This window comes from Teleopsis dalmanni, chromosome 1 (genome assembly GCF_002237135.1).
Source record: "Teleopsis dalmanni isolate 2A chromosome 1, ASM223713v2, whole genome shotgun sequence".
Lineage (NCBI taxonomy): Eukaryota > Metazoa > Arthropoda > Insecta > Diptera > Diopsidae > Teleopsis > Teleopsis dalmanni.
The window spans coordinates 179,551,943-179,569,847 of NC_051846.1; the positions used below are offsets into that span (position 1 = coordinate 179,551,943).

The 17,905-nt window shown below is 26.7% G+C and overlaps 1 protein-coding gene across 1 annotated transcript; it reads left to right on the forward strand.

Moving 5' to 3' along the window:
- Window positions 1–1,430: 1,430 nt before the first annotated feature.
- Window positions 1,431–7,035, forward strand: LOC119670459 (myosin regulatory light chain 2). Its single transcript, XM_038080725.1, has 3 exons — window positions 1,431–1,537; window positions 4,768–5,007; window positions 6,546–7,035. The coding sequence occupies exons 1-3, from the start codon at window positions 1,535–1,537 to the stop codon at window positions 6,966–6,968; spliced, it is 666 nt and encodes a 221-aa protein (XP_037936653.1). The 5' UTR covers window positions 1,431–1,534; the 3' UTR covers window positions 6,969–7,035.
- The last annotated feature ends 10,870 nt before the right edge of the window (window positions 7,036–17,905 follow it).

Below are 17,905 nucleotides of genomic sequence, written 5' to 3' on the forward strand. Positions count from 1 at the left end.
TTTATGTATTAATAGTATTAAGGTTTAAATGAAGTAATATACTTCATTTGAACTAAATAAATCTATTAAATTTAAAATGCTGTTTCGTAAGTAGAATATTCTTCTTCTTCTATTATGCTCTTCTCCCAACTAGGGTCAAATAAGTGGAATATGTTGTACTAAATAATATGTACTATTTATTCATCTATAATATTATTCAATAATAAGTTTTTTTTAACGCTTGTAGTAAATTAAGTTCTTATGTATACCAAATATATTAACACATATAGTATATAGTACAATTATCATATATCATTATTAAACACTATTAGAAATATTTTAACGTCAATAGCATTCAAAAGCATGTTATCGTAATTGTTTTTTTAATTAGAATATTTTTTTTTTTTTGGTTTGAGTTTATAATTTCTATTTTTCCGCATAAAAGTTTTTGAAAAATGCTAAAAGCGGCCTTTATATACAAAGATGACTGTATTGCTTGCGTATTATTGAGATTTTTGTTTAATTTATCACTGCGTAAGATATTCTAATGTTGCAATAGCCAAAACGCCTTGCAAAAGTATCTTATTATTTCCACAGATACACACACACATACAGATGCGAAAGAAATAAAACTCTTATATATTATATCTTTTATATGTATAAACATATAAATGTGTATGTCTAAGAATTTACAGGTATTATTTAATACAAATGCTGTATGCAGAGTTGCCAAACTTATGAAAAAAAGTTTCTATAGTAGAATCAACAACACAGCGATGAGCTGGTAAAATGTTTGGACAATGAAAAATTTGTCAAAGGGAACGACTATTTTTTGCATAATCATTCACGTCATTAATTTGTGTGTATGTGACTACTGAAATGTGTGTGACTGCTAAAATTACGGATAAGTTTTGCCAGTAACCCAACACTTGAGATAATATGCCGCCTGCGTTCTGAACACTTTAAGGAAACTCCGTAAATTTTGTCACCTTGGCACATATGTGCCATTATCAGTTTCTCTAATTCGGTCCGCAACATAATGCTCGATATCGACTTGTAGCAAATAGTTCAAGGCGATTTGTAGCAGAAACATAAAAATTTATGTAAGAAAAACAAATCGGCAATTTGGGAAAAATTTATAAAAAACACTTTCACCGTATGTATCGACACTAATGGAATGTGCTGATATTGTTGTTAGTAGGGAGAACTTTTTAAGTTGAAGCCATACCACAGATGTATTTATTGTATTGTACACTCACTGGCTATACAATATTTTTAAATAGACCTATTCGATTCGAATCACTATATAAAACCACTATACAGCATTCCATATACATATCTTATATATACATGTTTGTATATATGTTTGTAGGTACAAGTCAAAATGTATGCCCCATATGCTTATATGGACGCAGTTGTATTTGTGTATTATTTTTAAACTGCACAGCAAGAAATTCTTTTAAAACATCATTGTCTTGATGATAAAATCAGCCAGACCACTCAGTGTGCTCTGACCGCTCGATCCGTATAGACACCGAATCAAAAGTTAAGCATCATGGTAAGGATTAACCAGACTACAGTATACACTATGCATGGATAAGTAGCTATGAAACGAATATAAGGATGCGAAGGTGGATTTATGTTTGTTAAAATTAAAAAAAAATATAAAAAAAAATAGTTTGAAGAAAATGTGCAAATGTTTGAAATAAATTCCAAGAATAATATTAAAATAAACTTAAAGTGACTCAGTGCCAAAATATTTGAAGTTTTTATAATATTATTATTCAATTCAATTTTAAAGAAAATTTAAAACAAAAGTTATATAAGACTTATGAGTTATATATTGTTTTAAAAATATTTCCAAAAAAAAAATATAAAATGCTGCCAAAAAATAATTTCAATTAAATATTGATTTATTTAAGCATTGTGCAATGTGTTGAGATTTTTTTTTTCATTCAAAAAAAAAAATTATAATTGAAAAAAAAAAACATTAAAAGAATTTTAAAAGATTTAAAGACAAAGGTGCTAAATTTTAATTTAATTGAATCGCTGAAATTTGTGTGGGGTGTTCAGATACTTGTGCCTATATTTAGTATTTAGTTTGTTTTTTTCGCGATCCATAAATAGTTGCCAGAAAATGTGTTGCGCAGTAATCGGCGGCATAGTAACTCAATACCTCAATAACTCTAGACACAATTAGTTGAGAATAAAAGAGAGAGAGACAGACATACCCACTTGCAGATATATACCTAAAATAATTTTAAAAATAGAACTGAAAATACACATATATATTCAGTTCAAATTTTTAATTCTTTCACGAAAATTTTCAAAATATTTTACATAAAATAAATAATAAAAAGGAAAGGTATTAATAAAAACTTTTGTGTATAAACACTTGTTTTATATAAAAAAAAATATTTTTATACAAATATATTGAATATATAACACACATGGAATATAATAAAAACTTCACTCATTTTTCGTAGAAAATTATCTAAATGAGATAAATAAAACGTTTTTAACATTTACTTAAGAATGTTAATTTTAAAACTAATTTAATTAGATTTATTTAAATTTAAATATATAAATTCACTTAAAATTAATAATAGTTTCATTATTAATTAACTAATAATTTAATAATAATACTATTCCAAACACTTTTAATGAATTCATCTGAGATAATAATAATAAGGTTTTCTTAAAAGCACCATTTAAACAATTCCATTCAAAATAGTAATGGAAGATTTTGAAAACACTTTCTTTCCATTTCAACAAAACCTTATTATTTTCGATTTTAATTTAAATAATAATAGAAAATTTGAAAAACACTACTTGACTAAAAATAAATATATACAAAGTCATATAAATATTTTTTTTTTTGGATTTAAATACATTCATAATTATTTTACAATGACTATACTATATACATTTTTTCTATCTATACACGTCAAGGTGGTCTGCTTTTAGTGAATGTCATGATCTCATTATATATTGAATAATCACCGCAAGAAACGGTTTTTTCGATACAAAGTAGTTAATTTTAATATAATAAATAGCAATAGAGAAAGTAACACAATACTATAATTTTTGTATCGTGTTAATTCAGTATAGTATTGTTTGTAGTGATCCATTGCGAGATCGCTTCTTCTATTAGAGCAAAAAACAGCTTGAAAGATAGTGATAGTTTGCGAGTTCGAACTTCTATAAGATTATATTCTTTTTCCGGTTTTTCCAATACAAAGTATTTAATTTTGATATAATAAATAGCAATAGAGAAAGTAACACAAGACTATATATTTAGATAAATAACACATATAATATTTTTATGTGCCTGAAGCGGGGTTATAATAAATAATACACATATAGTAAATATCAAGAGACTATTTAGAGATAGTCAAGAAATATTTGTTTATTTCTTCTTGATGATCAATCATTAGTAATATATAATATAATTTCATTAAGAAATTTAGTTGTAGGTGTAATATTTTAATGTTAATATTTGATGTCTTAATTATAATATTTAATGATCATTATAATTTTATAATGACTGAGTCAGATATTATTTAAACTTTTATTGCATTTTGTAATAAATGCTTTTCAAAATGTTTTTTTATATATATATCATAAAAGCCGAGGAGCATAAATATTTTTGGAGAACAAACAATTTTTGAAGAAACCTAAATTAATTGACCCAAAATTCTAAAATAATTATATGGGTTATAGGAAAATTAAATAAGTATTAAAGAAAATAGAAAACATATGTCTATAGTTTACCCAAATTAAATTTTTCAATATAGTCAGTGAAAATTATCTTAGGTATTATGAAAATAAATTTTTTTATTATGTTATTATTTTAGTATATGAATCTACAATTTTATACCCTTATATCACGAGTTGAGTAGAAATATTAATCAAAAATATTTTTATTATTTTTTATATAATAGTGTATTATCAGTTCTGAAGAATCTACAATTTTATACCCTTATATCAGGAGTTGAGAAGAAATATTAATCAAAAATATTTTTATTATTTTTTATATAATAGTGTATTATCAGTTCTGAAGATATTTGAATAGTTAGAAACATTATATATTATATATAAACACATTTTTTTTAGTTTCAGTTACTTTCAATTAAATTAAAAATATTATATTTTAATTATTAATTCGAAAATAAAAAGAAAGTTATATGGAGCTCAAGAAAAATATATGGAAAACAAAGAACTGACTTATTTAATGCAAATCGTCGATATTAGAATAATATAAAATGTAGAAATATTTTTATTCTATATTCGAATAGTATTTTATTTTATATTTTAAATAAATTATATCAATATGAAACAATTAAGAAAAAGCTATTAAAAAATATAACTAATGCGTATAAAATAAATTATCTATATATAAACAAATTTATATTATATACAGTAATTGAACTTACCTGTGTACATAAGATAAGTCACAAAGTCTGAAATAAAATATAAATTTATATTATTAATAAATTAAATAGTAATTCTTGTATAGCAAAAAATGATTTAATATTTTTTTAAAAATAAGTTAAATTTAATATCCACTTTTGCATCCTGAACTTAAAAGTATCCTATATATAAAAATATATTTCTGTTGAATGCATAAAACATGGCTTATATGCAAGTCATACAAAGTATATATAGTATATTTCTATATGGATATATATATGTCAAGAGATATACAATATATATGCTTAATCAAATGAATTCTAATTAAATTTAGTATATACAATTTATTAAAAATAATTTATTTTTTTGAAATAGGCCGATGAGAAGAAGAAGATCAAGAAGAAGAAGACCAAGGAAGAGGGAGGTGCTTCTGAAACCGCTTCTGAAGCTGCATCTGAGGCAGCAACCCCAGCACCAGCTGCAACTCCAGCACCAGCCTCAACAACTGGTTCAAAGAGAGCGTCAGGTGGCTCACGCGGCTCAAAGAAATCAAAGCGCGCTGGTTCCAGTGTGTTCTCTGTTTTCTCGCAAAAACAAATTGCTGAATTCAAGGAAGTGAGTATATAAATACAAATAATGACAAAATATATAACATCATTAAAAGATATAAGGTATTTGTTAGATAAATGAGATAAAGTTAACTAACTTTAAGGTTTTGTTAATACATTATAGTTTTGTTAGTAGTGACCCATTGTGAGATCTGTTCTTCTATTGCAGAAAAAAATATTTTAAAAGACTGTAAATATTTTGTGAATTCCAACTTCAATAAGATTATATTCTTTTTCTAATAGCAAGGTTTTAAGAATTGCATTAGGCATTGACAAGACATTATAAAACATTTATAGATATTTTAAATAAAATTTCCCTTTCCCTTTAAATATTCAGTGAAAGATTTAATTAATCAAAAATTTGTTTGAATCTAACTCAGAGATTCCAGATTTGAGCACACAAAACGGCTTTATTTTGTTCCACAAGTTATTTGGGGGCGACAAGTCTACTACTAAGGTGGATATGTCTGCCGCTACTAACTTTTGGCCATTCGAAGGGAATCTGTTTATCTGTTTCATTATTTGTTTAATGAAAGCTACAGGTATTGATTTTAATATTAATTAATTCGTATAACATGATATAGCTGATAACATAGCATTGTAATAGCTACTGAAACCATTTCAAATATCACGTTCTTAGTTTTTAAAAATGTAATAAGATAGATAAGATAAGATTTACAATCACCTACCTTTTTAAAAAAAGTTCAGTCAACTTTAAAATCTCCCTTGAAAAGTATTGTAGACTTTATTATAGCTTTAAATGCTTTTAAATCAATCTATAGGACCCAGAGAATCCAATTGATCTTCATCAGGTTCTAACTTAATAATCATAAATAATATGAAATAATAATAATAATAAGCTAATAATAATCAGCTTTGTTATTATTTTTACTTTTTAGCAGTGCATTTTTTTACAAGGTCTATCTATCTTTTTGTATATTTAGAAATATATTCACCAATTTATACAATATTTCACTTTAACCGCTATGGCTAGGTATTTGTTTATATATAATGTAGGTATTTAATTCAATTGCCTTTAGAGGGTATTATATTCTCAACTGATTAACAATCTCTCTTTTTTACTAGTTTTTCTTAAAATTTTTTGGTATACCTTTATATAAATCTATTCAGTTATAACTTCATGTTTCTATATTAAACCTCTTTCTATTAATGTATTCATCAATTTGTTCATTTGTTTGTTCTTAATCTCTTTACCTAAATATATTCTCTTTTATATATATTCAATAATGAAGTCAACTGTTTATGTTTTCATTCGTTTTTTTTTATCTATCATTTTTATCTCTTCTTATTTTAGATATTTGTTTATCCATTTATCTTTCTATGTTTCTGTTCCAACTTTTGTTTATCTTTTTGTATTTGTCTTCTAATTTATTCTTTTATTTATTTATTCGAATTTGTTCTGTTTAATAGAATTTTTCTTCTTTCCATATAATCCAAATAATTATATTACACAATATTATTATTATCTTTAATTATTAATTATTAACTAATAAATTTTCTTCTTTCTTTCTATTTTTATTATAGGCTTTCCAACTAATGGATGCTGATAAGGATGGCATTATTGGCAAAAATGATTTGCGTGCCGCCTTCGATTCCGTCGGCAAGATCGCTAACGACAAAGAATTGGACTCTATGTTGGGTGAAGGATCTGGTCCAATCAATTTCACACAATTGTTGACCTTGTTCGCCAATCGCATGGCTCAATCTGGTGCCAACGATGAAGATGAAGTTGTCATTGCTGCCTTCAAAACATTCGATAATGATGGTCTGATCGATGGTGATAAATTCCGTGAAATGCTCATGAGCTTCGGTGACAAATTCACCATGAAGGAAGTCGATGATGCCTTCGATCAAATGGTCATTGATGATAAGAACCAAATCGATACACAAGCCCTCATTGAAATGCTTACAGGCAAGGGTGAAGAAGAGGAGGAAGAAGCAGCATAAGGTTATTGTCTTTAAATGTAAATTTTAATGCAGAAAAAAAAAAAAATTCGTGAAAACAAAAACAAAACAAGAATTTCTATTTTAATTTCAGAAAAAAAAAGAATTATTAATAAAAACTATTTTGTTATGTAAATTTATAATTTTAAATAATTTAAACTTATTATATATTTCCTTATTTTGCTAGTTTTGTTGTAAAAAATTTTCCAACAAAATCGATATCGCAAACAGACCAAGAACTAAGGTAAACCATAGATGTTTTGAATTTTTGAATTTTTGAAATTTTGAAATAATATTAAAAAGTATTTTATGTCAATATTCAACTTTGGTAGTTAGTTTCTTAGTTGATTATATAACGATATAAATTTTTACACATAAATATTTTAAAAAGAAAAATGAAAAAAATGAAAAAAATTAGAAAAAACTGAAATCGGAGATTTTTATTTATTAATGATAAAACCATCAATCTATCTTTACATGAATACATCATCATATAACTTTGTTATGTTTTTAAAACTAATATGTTTTTTAAATACTAAACATTTTATGTAATATGCTTAAAGCAAATTTAAAAAAAAAACACCAAAACAAAAATGCTTCTAATTTGCTAAAAATAATTAAGAATCCGAAATGTGTATAAAAATTGCGAGAGACGATAATTAACATAAAAAAACTAACATTTTCATATAAAAGAGAGAAATAACTTACATCTCAAGAATTACTATATAAAACTATATATACATAATTTTGTAAATAACACTAAACACTAAAAACATATATGCATATATATATATGTATGTATATATGTTTATATATGCAAATCAAAAGATTATTTATTATTCATTATGAAGATTATAAAGAAAATTATGTTATTTGCTTAATTTTATACTTATATTTTAACACTTATATTCATATTAATTTTATCTATTTAATTGGGTTAAAGTTTTTTCAAGTTTGTATTGGTTACTTGTTAATTAATTATTTTTAAAAGTAGAAGAGAATATAATTAGAATTTAGAAAGAAATATATTTTTATTAGACAGCGCCCTCTCTTTCGACATTAGAAGAACTGCTAACATGAGGACATCCTTTTTGTAAGCATATATGTCGAACAAGCAGGCACATTGACTCAACGATGATATTTTTGGAGTGGTTAGATACTTAACCAAACTATTTCAATATTTTACTAATATACATATATAATTAAGTTAATGAATACGTTTTTTTTGTTGTCGATAATAATCCAATAATGATTTATTTAAATTTTTAAAAATATTTATTCTATTTAAACAAAAATTTTTATTAAGAGAGCTACTATAAGCCTCGAAATTTATTATATATTATTTGTATTCTTACATACATATATCAAAAGAATTTATTTATTTAAGTATTGGTTTCACATAGGCTACTAACACCATTTTTACATGTTTTTAAAAACTCTTACTAACCGAGAAAATAATATATATCACTATTTCTATATTATATATATATATGTATATATATGTATATTCACATATTGTTACATATATATATGAATATATTTATATATTTATGTTACAATTTTAACTTTTACAATGGAAAATACTCACAAAAGTGTGTATCTTAGTAAACATATTTGCAGTCTAGTGGTCTGCGGGGAACTAGGCATACGCAGGGAACATTTTATATATTTATCAAGCTACTAACATTAGCGCAAAAGCAAAAGAGCAAACAGCACATATGAACAAGATTTTATATATTTAAATTAAAATAAAAATTAAAATATTTTCGTATAGTTAAGAACACAAGCTACTATTTTTAGGTTTAAGGCAAAGGAGCATATATGCTATATTTAACATTAATCACTTAACATACATACTAAGTATATGTGCACTAATAAACAAGAATTATTTAATGGAACACATATTAAAAATATTTAACATTATCAAAGTATATAGTTTTTTGATTTGATTAAATGAATAAATAAAATGAATATATTTTTCATGTAATTTATAAAACATAAAGCAGATATTAAATATGACATTCATGCTGTGTAAATAAAACATGCATTAAATCTGTTTTATTAATTTTTTTTAATTAGAATTAACTCATCTGTCAAAAAAAATCCGATTTAATTCATTGAAACATGATAACCATATAAAACAATAAAATATTATATGAAAATATGAAAATAAAATGAAAGGGAAAAAATAAACAATTTAACATAAATTTATATATTAATTGTGATGACTCAAACTACCGGAAAGAATGAAAAATTTATAATGAAAAATTCTTTGAAACAATAAAATAGCAAAATAGTCGTCATATAAGGAGCATAAAAAAGTTGTAGTTTCATTTTTCATATACGAAATTAGCAGCATGTAATTTTTAAAATGTGTTCCAACACAATTTCGTAGTAGTATTCCCCTATATACGTCTATGTCTATACAGACATAGATATATTCTTCAGCTATATATAGACAGATTTGGCAATTATCATTAGGCATCAGACTAGACAAGTCACTGACAAAAGATACTCATGCGGTAGCATCAACGAGTACACATATGTGAGTTTTATATGGTATTCGTGTATTGTTTTTTTTTTTTTTTTGCAATTCATTAAAAGAAAATCTAAAAATTTATTTTAAAAGGCCTTTCAAAAAACCTTGGGTGTTTAAAAATGTTAAGCAACAATTAATTAAATTAAATTTTAAATTGGTTTCGTTGATTTCAAAGCAATAGACAGTGGGGAATTTGTCGAGGGATTAAGGGGATAGATGCGGACCTCTTGTAGATATTATCCACAGATAATAAAAACTTAAAAATTATGATATATTTTTGTATTTCTATATTCGTATTAATATTATTGTATTATTAGTTGTACTCCATTCGGAGCATAGAATTCTTACATAGAAACTCCAACTATTTCTATCTCCAGCAATATAACGTACTTTGTTATCGTACTTCTCCAGCTGCTACATATTGTTCTTCTGTATCTGTTGCCTTGGGAATTTCGTGGCATATTTTGTCATACGTCTTTCGAAAAGTGTGGCCAAGTCGATTATATTTTCGACGCTTAATTGATTGTTGTTATCTTTCTTCTTGGTTTGTTCGTTAAAATAGTTCTATATTTGAAATTCTATGCGGTCACAAAATTCTCAAAATATTATGCAGGCCTCTGTTGTAATATTGTAATGCTACTAATATTAGATAGAATTTTGATATTGAAACTTTAGAAACATAGGAGAACCTTGAAACTTATGGCAAAAGATAAGTTAGAAGAGTTGGTCTACTTTCTAAATAAAGACAGTACTTAAGTAAAGTTGTTGAAAATATTGCATATAAGAATATGGATTGCTATAGATATGGATTTCTTTAGAATATAATTCTGAAATAATGAAAGTCACAAAATTCTGATATATTTTTGTGTTTATGTATTACTACAAATATTAGATATAAATTTTGATATTGAAACGTTAGCAACATAGGAGAACTATGGAACCTATGGCGAAAGAAAGAATAGAAGAGTTGCTTTAAGTTTTTAAATAATGATTGTACTTAAGAGAAGTTGTTGAACATATCACAAATAAAAATAATGGCTCTTGATAAAAATATACATAATAAAACTATAGTAAGCGCTCAGTATAATTAATTTAGCGAACTATCAAAAAAAGTTTGACCAATGATATTATCAAGTATATGTCCCCTCTCCTGGGCACAATACTTTAACTATTATTATAATTAGTTTAGATAGCTTTGTAAAAAAAATTTGACCAAAAATATTTTCTAGTATATAACATCCTTCTTGGCACCATCATTAATATTGTGAACTTCTACCAAATCTATTTTCTAGTACATCTCCACCTTAGTAAAATCTTTGGTTTACCACTGACAATATACTTTGATATATAATCAGATATATCCAATTTTATTAAGAAACTAGTATCACAATGAACTCAATAGGGTCATTTAGACTGACTGTTATAGTAACCTAGTCTAACCTAACCTACATCCAGAGCTGTGTAAATTCAATTACATTATTAATTTCATTATAATAATGGTAATGTTATTATTTAGTTAAAGTTATTGATTGCAGTTGAAATATTATTTATTGAAATCAACTAAACATTACATGTATTTGTAATTTAGATGTCGCAATAATTTCAGTAAATTTATGTTATGCATATTAAAGAATTAGTTGTCCTTCATTATATTAAAAATGAAATCGATTAACTCAAAGCTAATGTAAATTCCCTATTCAATTTTAGTTGATCGTAGCTAGTAACAGTGACGTCATCTGCTTATAAAACTATTTATTACTATACAGCTCTGCCTACAGTCATATTTTTACAAAATCCTCTATAAGCATAGATAGATTTAATTATGGACATATTATCTAAGATACTTTTAAGGTACTTATTTGTTAAACTGTCTATTATTTAATCACTCACTTATATAAAATTTCTTAAAAAATGTTCGATTAACATTATCTTGTGATTAAAATATTTATTTAGCATCGGTTCTTGGCACAATTTTGGATGAATTCTACGTTGCTTGTCTTAAATTTGGCAGATTTATTTAAATTTATTAGGCAGTTCTATGCTCTAATTTATGCCAGCATATCTAGAAGGTTCTTCTAAATCATTTTCTATTCTATTTATAAGACTTTCAAAAGAATTGAATAATTAACGAACCAAATTTTTAAGCGCTTCAATACTCTATATTATATATATATATGCAATATCGAAGAAAGAAAAATGATATGTATTTGTTATAGGTGAGAATGAAGAAATTTCAAATCCAATTTTTTTTCTGACTATTTAGCTGTTCAGAATATGTTTAAATATCTATTACCAATCATGGGTGTTAGAAAATATTGTTTTAATTCTACATGTATAATTTTCTAACAACAAGAAACGAAAGGTATTAGTAGGCAAAATTTTTCAAGCCACCAAGTAACAATGAAAATCATAAATGGTGTGGAGGATGAGTCATTCAACCGGATAATAATTCCAATAACCATTTCCTACATGCATCACTTTAATGCAAATTTAAATTTCCCCAGCGCCCCAAACCCTATATATTCTAATGATTGAGGTTTTAAATCATTGTAATTTACCACTCATTTTATTTTACTGTCATTACAGAAAACAGTTTTATAGATTAAGAAAAAACAACTTGTGGTTGGAGATAAGTTTTTTGTGTTGTATAAAGTTACGCCTGAAAAACATATTAAGATTTTAAAATGAATTTTAATTAATTAAATTGAAAGAAAATGTAAAGCAGCGTACTTAGCGGCACTCGAAGTGGATGCTCCTTTGAGAGTCTTTTGCGGTTGATAATTAAATACACTGCAAAAAGAAAAAAACGCCCTTGACAATGCTGTCAATGCGAACACATATAGGTTACGAGACTTCAAAAGTAATTAATTTAAAATTAATTACAGTTAACAATTAAAGCAACTAAACCGCATTGCACATATTAAACGCACACACAGTCGTTAAAACTTGACAACACACAATTTACATTCACACACACAAACAAGCAAATAAGGATATGAGCATTTGCGGTGCAGTATAAAAGCATATGGAAGTCATCATTGGCAATATTGGTGGACGGTTTGGCAGGTGGCAACTCGCATGCTAATATCCTGTGTATGCTGCATGGTAGCTTAACATGCTATTCATATGAAATATACGAGTATAAAAAAATATGTAAACATTCACTTTTATGGATGGAGCCGGATGTTAAAAATTGCAGGGATGTAAAATGTTGCAGTTTTTCTTATGTATAAATAAAAGCCAATTGGATAATGTGCATATTATGACTGCTTAAGGTAGTATCGCTAGGTCTTGTATGGATCACAGTAAAAAGATATTCACAACTGATAGGGAATAATAAATTGACTTTAAAAACGATATTTTTTAAAGCTTATTGGATGAGATAAAGGCATAAAAAAGCACATATAAGTTAAGTGTTTTTATTTTAAATAAATTTATTCTATCGAATTTCTAAAATGGAATCTGAAAAATTTCTTGCAAAATGATTTAGTAATGTACCTTATAGCTGTTTTATAAATTAAACTATTATAAATAAGGATTTTACTCGAATTGGAATAGTGTTATTTTATTTGAATCTCCAAAAAATATATCTATCCGACTATATTCCTCTAAGAAATTTATTTAGAAATCATCAAACTAAAGCATATATCTGTTCTGGTAGCTACTTAACTGAAATACACTGAAATAGCTGCTCTACTTAAAGAAATTAGTTAAATGACACAACTTCCACGTATAATATTATATGACAATTCCTACGGAGAACTCAAAAATAAAGTGTGGATTAGGTGTAGGAATATTTTCGCTATTCGCAGATAATAATTTCATTTTTTGATTGCCCAATGATTAGGAAACTATATTCGTTAATTAAAAGCCACATCAGAAAAAAGTAAGACTTTTAATTTCTTGACATCGGCAATTAAAATGCTATAACCCTTCACTATAAAATCAAAACTACCTAGAGAGTATTAGACAGAAATCGGGGAACTAAGCAAACTAGTGATCATCACTTCCACAATCACAGTTGTAAGCACATTAAAGGAATAAAAAGAGAGGTATTTAATCCAACTGGGCACACCCTAAAAAGTACCGGGTAATTTTTTTCCAAGAGGTAGGTAAGAACGGCACTTATCTCAAGTTTCAGCTGCTAGTTAGTACAAGTTACAAGTCACTTACAACATGTATAACTGTATCATCCCGGCCGACTTGGTCTTTATTAAATAAGACCAAATAGAGATAACTTATTTATGGAGATCGAGTCAATACTATCAAGCTAATTACAGATTTTTCCAGTTTTTGGTTCATAAAATTTCCAGTAAAAGTTTATGAATAAATATCAAGAAATAGAATAGAAGTTGTGGAAACTTCGGCGAAAAAGAGACAATCACAGTTTATTGACTACATATCAATTAAAACCTAATAACTATTAACATGTTAAATAAGACTGAATTGGTTTAATTCATTTATAAAGGAATGCCTTTTGCAAAATGTTCGAGAGTTCGGAATATGAGACTTTTTTAGACAAAAAATTATGCTTTGATTATGTCTTGATTTCGATAAATAAGGGTCTAACGTGTTAAGGATATAATGCACTGTTTTTATTTAGGTAAGTTATTTCGTATTCGGTTAGTCTCTTATCATGCCTGTTCTGTTGTATGCTGTTCAAGCTTTGACGATTGCTAAGTGATGACAAGACGTTAAGAGCATTTGTGAGAAAAATTCTATGGAAGATCTATCGTCCATTACGCGTTGGCAACGATTATCAAATTAGGTGGAACGATAAGTTGTATGATCTATACCCCGACATTGACATAGTTAAGTGCATAAAAATTCAGCGGTTTTGTTGGCTTAGTCATGTCGTGTGAATAGAAGAAAGTGCTCCAGCTGGAAGGATGTTTGATTTGATATCTACAGGTGGAAAACTCGGTAGAGCCCTCCGCATCTTCGGTGGTAGAACCGGCTGCCGTTTTGCGGGCGGTCGGTGTTATTAACTGGCGACAGCAAGCCACTGATCGGGCTGGTTGGGTGGCTATTCGATGTTATCAAGAACGTCCCAGGCCTGTAAATGCCAATTAAGTAAGTAAGTAAATAAGTTATTTCGAGTTAGTACCTCCATTAAATTCATGAATTAAGTTCTAATGATTTATTAAGAATTATATTCTCTTTTGCAATCATAAAACCTTTATACCTTCCTATTGTTATTTGTTGTTAAAAGGAATAAGAATCCTTTAATTTAATAAAATTAACATTTTTATATTGCAAAATTTTTGGTTACCAAATTTTAGCAAATTTAAATGAAATATTTTTGCAAAACTCTTTATATTTCAGAGGAGAACATTTCTCATGGTTTCATGTTTAAAGTTGCGAACTGTCTCCTTAATCATTTCCATTTATTTACATGCATAATACTTATTTCCGTTTCAGCGTATTCGGTTCCCAGTGTGGCTTATCGTAAACACCCACTTCCACATGATAAATGATTTTCGCTTGTATTAAGTATATCATGATTTTAATCTAAGCTGAAAACGAGAAAGCACCACACCCAGAGTTCTTCGTACCCTTCCAGAGGAAACAAAGTACAAATTATAAATCTCGATTTGCCACGCAACATTTTTTGTTATTTTGTTTCATTTTTTGTTTTTGTTTTTGTTTTTGTTTTTGACGTTACGATATATTTTACCTTTTTTTCGCAGGATGTTTAAATTCTGTTGGTTTACGTATTTGTTTAATGCTTAAATTGACTGATTTTTTAGTCCAAACTGCTTTGGAGTAGGCTTTACACAAATCAACTCTGATGGATTATCAATTTTATTGCAATATTTTCTAGTTCTAGCCTCTCTAAGGACTTTCACTTTCACTTCCACTGAACATACTACAAATTTTTATTGTTTTTATGAGCTTTCACTTGCCACATTTTTGACATTTTAATTAAGTTGTCAGATTAGTGGCATCATTTATGAGCTAAATAACACCTAAACACATATTTTGAGCTCTTATTGTTGTTATTGCTCTGAACTGGCAGTTTGTTATTTTGAACTGTTAATGCCTTGTCCAAATATTGCCAGGCAAACATTTGTGAGAGATTTGCATAACTCGTTGCCAAACAATTTGTTCACATAAAATACTATAATTAATACTTTGCACTGGAAGGTTAAATGCTTTGGAAACTATTCTGCTAAATGTGAGCTTCATTTGCAGGTTTTAAAGTTTTAATTGAAATTTTTCTCATTTTTTTTTGTTGAATATTATTTGCTTAACTTTCTAATTGAATATACATTACTTGTATTCTGTATTGAAAATTTCATAGCTTTCCAAGAAAAGGAAGACGTCTTATCAATTTCAAGTGAAATGCAGGAACTTCCTTGATATTCAAGAGTTAATGAGTTCTTAATTACAAATTGATTTATTGATTATTACAAGGAATACTGTAAATTTGCATTTTGCATACTTAATTGGAACAAAGAACGCTGGAGGATAATGGCAGAAAAGCTTTCACTGGTAAACATGAAGATTTTAATTCATGCTTAATTACATTAATTACAGTTTAAGCGCTTTGATATTAAGTAGAAAAAGATATTTCCAAATTTGTTTGTAAAGTAAATGCACTTTAAAACTTTTGAGTTAACGTTTTCAATAGAATTGTAAAAAATCAGTAGAGGTTACTATAATTATAATTTTATAATAATTATTAAAATCTTATTTGCTTCATTAAATAAAACAAGTTATATGACTTGAAAAATATGAAAATATAATATTATTATATGATATATTCGGTCGCTCTGAAGTGTGGTAAAAACAACAAGTCGCTTGCTTAAAGTCGATAAGTGACATATTGGCAGCACTTTTGAAATCTGTTATATGTTATTCTTTCACAAAGATTAAATTTTACATATGCGTACATAAGCAAGCAAACTATATTTTGTATAAAAATAAATACTTAATAGAAAAAATAGAAAATTAAAATGAATATTGAACTAAAAGCAATGTAAAGGAAATTTTGAAATTTCCTTTTAAAATCAAATTAATAATAGTTTAGAATATTTTTACCTGAATAAGTATAAACTTGTTAACAATTAAGGAGTTTAGAAGTTTAAAGTGCTATTCAATTATCATATACTTTTAAAAATGTTTGTATGTGTTTTTATGTATATTTCTAATATATATATTTTTCACTATTTTCGTTATATTTAAAACATTTATTTTCCATAAGTCTTAAATTGGTGAAACTTTAATTTTGTTTGAATTTATGTTTACAAACTTTTGACTGATGACTGGAATATTTGTAGAAATTTTAACCCAATGAAGGATCACAATGGATCGCTTATTGCTTTAGTAACATTTTTTTAACACTCGGTAAGATGTTTAGTCATTTCAAAATAAGTTAGTTAGATGGAGAGATTAGTGTTGTTGTTTTATGAATATATTAGCGACTTTAAGCAAGCAACTGGTTTTTTTTTGCGACAGCCGAATGTGCCTATTATTAGTTTAATACGTTTGCACGTAGAATTAAATTACTTAACAATTGTTCTATTTTTCATTTCATACAAAATCATATCTTCAACCCACCAGCCATTAATAACCATTTAAAAATATACTTTTAATATATAAATATCTTAAAGCCTGTAGTTTTGTCAATGACATTTAATTTACAGTGTCCGAGCTGAAAAGTGACAGCTAAAGCTCGATTTTTCTATTTCAATTACAAGATTTTATATTATAATTATAAGAAAAGAATTAATAATTAAGAGTTGTAAATTGTGAATGAATGCGTTTGGAAGCGCCTTATTTTAGTATACGCAATTTTTTTTTATAAAACCCTGTTTCTTTTCAACTATGCGTTAGAGGGATATTGTGCTATGTACGGATATCGTCAAGCATTCCATCTATTTTACTGAACAGTGTTGAGTCTGTAATGATAATGAAATCAATAAGTAGATCTTTATAAATATTATTCTATTTTGCTGAATGGTATTGCCTCAGTAATATTACTGCACATGCTGACGATAAAAGGTTCACTATAAATATCAGAGTTTCGGACATACCACAGATTATCTATACCAAGTCACTAATGCTTCAATATCGACGTATTCCGGCAAGTGAAGTGTTTTTGAGTTGTCGCGTATAAATATAGAATTTATTAATCAATTTCTATAGCTTTGTTTGCGACTACAAATAAAGCTGCTACAATATCTTGTAAACTGTTTCTTCTCTTACTTGGCAGATATAACGAAAGTGGGATCGGAACTTCTCACAATTAATTGGAAGAGCAAATTATTTAATAAAGAAGAATATACGGAGTAAAAATGGTTAGTGTTACTGATCTTTCGTAAGCACTTTTGAGGATATCACTTTTGGCTATAGATAAAGCCACTTTCTTGGAGTGAAAGAACTAACAGTTGTATCA